The sequence below is a fragment of the Nicotiana tabacum genome, chromosome 13 (assembly GCF_000715075.1).
Source record: "Nicotiana tabacum cultivar K326 chromosome 13, ASM71507v2, whole genome shotgun sequence".
Classification (NCBI taxonomy): domain Eukaryota; kingdom Viridiplantae; phylum Streptophyta; class Magnoliopsida; order Solanales; family Solanaceae; genus Nicotiana; species Nicotiana tabacum.
Genome location: NC_134092.1, coordinates 1,688,037 through 1,692,959, shown reverse-complemented (window position 1 = coordinate 1,692,959; position 4,923 = coordinate 1,688,037). Strand labels below are relative to the sequence as shown.

Here is a 4,923-nt window from a genome sequence, read left to right as displayed (position 1 = left end):
AACTCTGAACCACATCTATCTTCTTTTGATCCACCTTAATCCCTTCACTAGACACCACGTGCCCCAAGAATCAAGATATGACTGGTCAGCCAAACAACATCATAAGGAACTCGTAGTGACCATAGCGGGTCCTGAATGTCGTCTTTAGAATATCCGAATCCCGAATCTTCAACTGGTGATACCCAGACCTCAAATCAATCTTAGAGAACACACTCGCTCCCTGAAACTGGTCAAATAAATTATCAATGTGTGGCAAATGATACTTGTTCTTAATTGTAACTTTGTTCAACTGCCTATAGTCGATGCACATCCGCATAGTACCATCCTACTTCTTTACTAACAGAACCGGTGCACCCCAAGGCGACACACTAGGCCTAATGTACCCCTTGTCAAGAAGCTCATGAAGATGCTCTTTCAATTCCTTAAACTCTGCTGGTACAATACGTAATAGAGGAAAAGAAATAGGCTGAGTGTCCGACACCAAATCAATACCAAAATCAATATCCTTGTCGAGTGGCATGCCCGACTGGTCTGCAGAAAACACATCTGGAAAGTCTCACACTACCGGAGTAAAATCAATAGTAGGAATATCAGCACGAACATCCCTCACAACGGCCAAATATGACAAACACCCCTTCCCAACCATCCGTTGGGTCTTCAGATATGAAATCACCATGCTGGGAACATAATCTAGAGAACCTCTCCACTCGATCCTAGGTAACCCCGGCATCGCCAACGTGGGAAAAACCAATCCATACCCAGAATCACGTAGAAATCAACCATACTAAGCAATAAAAGATCAACTCTAGTCTCCAACCATCCAATAGTCACCACACACGACCGATACACACGGTCCACAACAATGGTATTGTCCACCGGCGTAGATACATGAACAGGCGAAACTAAGGACTCACGGGACATATCCAAATAACGAGTAAAATAGGATGATACATATAAATAAGTAGAATCAGGGTCATCACGCGATCTTGGTGGTTCCCACATAGGGAGAGGATTAGGAGGTTTATTGATGGCCTCAACTATGGACTGCGCTTTATTATGACTCGGGAGATTACATCGGGTGCTAGGTTTGACGAGGTAATTGATATTGCTAGGCGGCTAGAGCAGGTTCGTAGTCAGGAACGTTAGGAGAGGGAGGCCAAGAGGCCTCGAGGTTTGGGTGGTTTCAGCAGTGTTTCTTCTGGAGGGCAGTCCTACCATAACAGGGGTCGTCCTTATAGGCCCGCTCAGATGGCTCGTCCGGTTCATCGTGGCGCATCAGCTAGCCATGGTTCATACAGTGCTCGACCGGGTCAGTCATCTCTCAGTGCCCTCCCAACTCGGAGTTCATCCCGTGCTCCATCTGTTCATGCTATGACTTTCGCACCAGTTACTTCACCACCCACCTACCCAGTTTGGGGCGGGGTTCATGCTATGACTTTCGCACCAGTTACTTTACCACCCACCCACCCAGTTTGGGTGGGGCTCAGGCAGCTAGAGGTCGCCCTAGAGGGGGAGGTCGAGCATGTGGCGCTCAGGCTCGATTTTATGCTATCCCTGCCAGGCCAGAGGCCGTTGTTTCAGACATAGTGATCACATGTATTGTTTCAGTATGCCACAATAGTGCACGGGCTGCCCTTAGTAGTTCTTCCTTATCAAACCTCTGTTGTAGGATGCCTTAAAATAATTTTAAGGTAAATTGGAACTTTTTTTTTAATTTCCTTCCTCCAAGAGCTCCCCACCTTACTCTTGGGGTGACTCGAGCTTACAACCTATTGGTTGGAACTGGAGGGTGCTCACCACTTGAGCAACCAATTGGTTGGAACTTCAAAATGAAAACTGAGGATACAATTGTATAAACTGATCAAAGAAGATATAATCTGAGCATTCTAATATATGAACAAGAAAAGATAAAACACGTCTTAGAGGAGATAGAGACTATCATATATTATAATACCAAAATAAACTATATGTCCAACTAATAAAAACAAATGAACCAAATTCATTTTGCATATATGCTGAAGCAGATCTAAGGAGGTGCTTAAAACAAAATCCCATATCAACATAGCTAAAAATGCAAAGTACAAAGAAACAACAATCATCTTCTCCCTGCTTCACTCCAACAACATAAATTAAAATAGACACATTACTTTAAAACATAGTACTTTATACTACAAACATTCTCCAACTCCAGATTTTAGCCATGAGTATTAACAGCTTCCCAAAGCAGACCCCTGGCTTGCATTGCTGCTGTTTTAAGAGTCCTTATTGTCCACACATTAGCCTCATAAAATGACAGACTCCTATATGGCAAATTATGTTTTTTGCACAAATCTTGAACAATTGGAGACACTTTCCTTAAATGGCATCTAGGCAATCTTGGAAACAAATGATGTTCAAGTTGAAACTGCAATCCTCCATAGAACCAATCCATCCAAGAAGAACACGCGATATCGATAGTACCACTTGTTTGTTTCTCAAACCAGTCATTCCCTTCTGGTTGTCCAACATAGACATCAGCAGCAAAATGGTTAAGTGTAAATTGAATGTGTTGTAGTGATGTAACACAGAAACTTATTAGCACAAATAACACCCTTTCTGTCCAATTAGGCAATGTGCTAACAAGAAGAGGAAACCAAGTCCAAAAAACAAGAATTCCCAATATGTTCAAAAATCTGTCCTGCACTTTTCTCTTTGAGAACAGCAGCAATAATGTTTGGACAAATAGGTTCACTCTTGCTACACACATGATAGGGTAGTATGTAAAATGTTGGTAACTCACAAAAACTTTAGCCGCGGAATCAAATGTGAGCTCTCTTCCATAAAAGTAAGAATTCAACGATTTGAAAAACGTGGAAGAGACAGCGAAAACTGGCAAGTGCTGAAGATCAGGGTCATGATCAAGGCTATTGCAAGCGACATGGTGCGCGTTATGAGTCCATTTCCACCAAGCAATGCTGATTCCAGTGAGACAATTGCCAGTAAGGATCTGTGCCAATTTGTTGAATCCGCGAGTTGTCATGATTAAGTAATGCCCAGAATCATGACCTAAGTAAGAGATTTGCATCCAAGATAATCCCAATAGTGCACCAGAAAACATGTGAACCCAGAAATTGTTACTCAAAAGAACACCACTGAAACTCAATGTAAGCAACAATGTCACAAAACATAAGGAATAAATCACCCCATGTCCTTTCTTTTCAAACATTCCGGCTTTTGCAAATTCAGAACAGAGTTTCCTGTAATCCTTTGACACCTCTGAAACTTGGTAATCTTGAAGATAATATCCAGTAAAGAATTTGTCAAGATATTTCCAAGCAGTACCTGTAGAGACGAATTCAGAATCTAGAGTCGGTGGTTTAAGACATGGGCTTTAACACTTTTGACCGGTTCACCTAAAATAGCTACAACCGCTAGTCAAATATATAAAAAAGACATATTGATTATGTGTAAAATATGCGTATTATCAATGGCGAAACAAGAAAATTCAATAAGGGCGTTTAAATTACCCTTTGCTAGTGGGTTATACAAGGGTATTCAAAGTTTATTTGGTTAACCAATAATAAATACAGTAATATTTGACCACCCTTGGCGACACATAGCTTCTCCCTTGTATAATATACATTAATATACAAAATATACATTTGACATTTATTATTTTGGAGGCAGCTATACTGTGTAGATTTCCTTCCAAACAGTGGCAGAGCCAGAAATCTAGCAAGGGGATTCAAGAAATTCGAACCTACAACCTATAGCAACTTTTGAACAATCTTTTGACACTACAATGAAAACTTCCCTTATGTCAAGAGGATACAAAAGTTTACATGTATACGAAAGAGAGATTTTACAATGAATGGGATTCAATTGAATCCCTTCATTGGTTATGGCTCCGCCATTGGTTCAAAATGGCATGCTTATATATACATAATTCGAGTCGAAAATAATAAGTTCAATTAAATCCACATAACCGCTCGTACCTGGATGAAAAGCAATGAATGCATCAGTTGCTTCTTGTCCAGCCAAACTGCGAATAGGAATATCTCCACCAGGATGTTCTTTCACCCAATCTGTTACATTGTAAACTTTCCCTTGAATTGAAATCCACAAATCATCTTGTTTATTATGTTTCTTCAACTCCTCAGCCGTAATGTACTTCTTTTCATCACTCATGTTGATAAATTAAACAAACAAATAATCAAACAGATATGAATATATTAAACAAGATTAAAAAAACAGAAAAAAATATCTAACCATCAATAACAAACCAACCCCTTATAATATATGATTAAACAAAAGTGTAGAAATGGGAATCAAGGGGTGGTTTTTCTTGATGATTAGAACAATCCTAAAGATGTTGTAAACACTTCAGGACGTTTGATTTTCTTTTAAGAAGGAAAATAGTAAATAAAGAAAAGATATTTGAACGTTTATCTATTGTTATTATTTGCTTTTAAAGGCTTTTGGGAGTTAGTTTTGATTAAGGAAAGAAGATTTGTGATAAGAGAGAGAATTACGGAAAGAGAAACGTCTAAAACGGTAGTTTATTTAAGGTTGGGATCTACGGGGGGGAAAAGGTAGCTTTAACTAGGGAGGTGCAGTGGTTATATCTAGGGTCGTCAATAATTTGGTAAATACCGAATTATCGTATCGAAATTAAAAATTTTAGTATTTGGTATGGTATTTGGTTTAAGTTTTAAAAAATATTGGTATTAGGTATGGTATATGGTATTTTAAAGTGAAATACTGATATCGTACCGAAATATATATTATATTACATAATACACATATTATTAATTATAACATAAATATAAAAATCTAAAATTTTACTTTCCTTTATTCTCTGAGTTCATCAATTAACTCTAAGCAAGTAACAAGACATTTCTAATAATCAAATTTATTCTTTTATGTACATTTTTCTCTCTCTAG

At 38.6% G+C, this 4,923-nt stretch overlaps 1 protein-coding gene across 1 annotated transcript; it reads right to left on the bottom strand.

Annotated features, from left to right (window-relative positions):
• Positions 1-1,989: 1,989 nt before the first annotated feature.
• LOC107821574 (delta(8)-fatty-acid desaturase-like) lies at positions 1,990-4,511 on the bottom strand. The gene is made up of 2 exons (XM_016648007.2): positions 3,975-4,511; positions 1,990-3,321 (listed from the first exon to the last, which is right to left on the bottom strand). Exons 1-2 carry the CDS (start codon positions 4,165-4,167, stop codon positions 2,195-2,197), a joined length of 1,320 nt encoding a protein of 439 aa, XP_016503493.1. The 5' UTR covers positions 4,168-4,511; the 3' UTR covers positions 1,990-2,194.
• Positions 4,512-4,923: the final 412 nt, after the last annotated feature.

What these genes read in the sequence shown, in the direction of transcription:
- LOC107821574 (XM_016648007.2), bottom strand. Translation starts at nt 4,167, where the DNA reads ATGAGTGATGAAAAGAAGTACATTACGGCTGAGGAGTTGAAGAAACAT. An exon ending in ATTCATTGCTTTTCATCCAG is followed by an intron (nt 3,322 to 3,974) that starts GTACGAGCGGTT and finishes TCGTCTCTACAG; the next exon opens with GTACTGCTTGGAAATATCTT.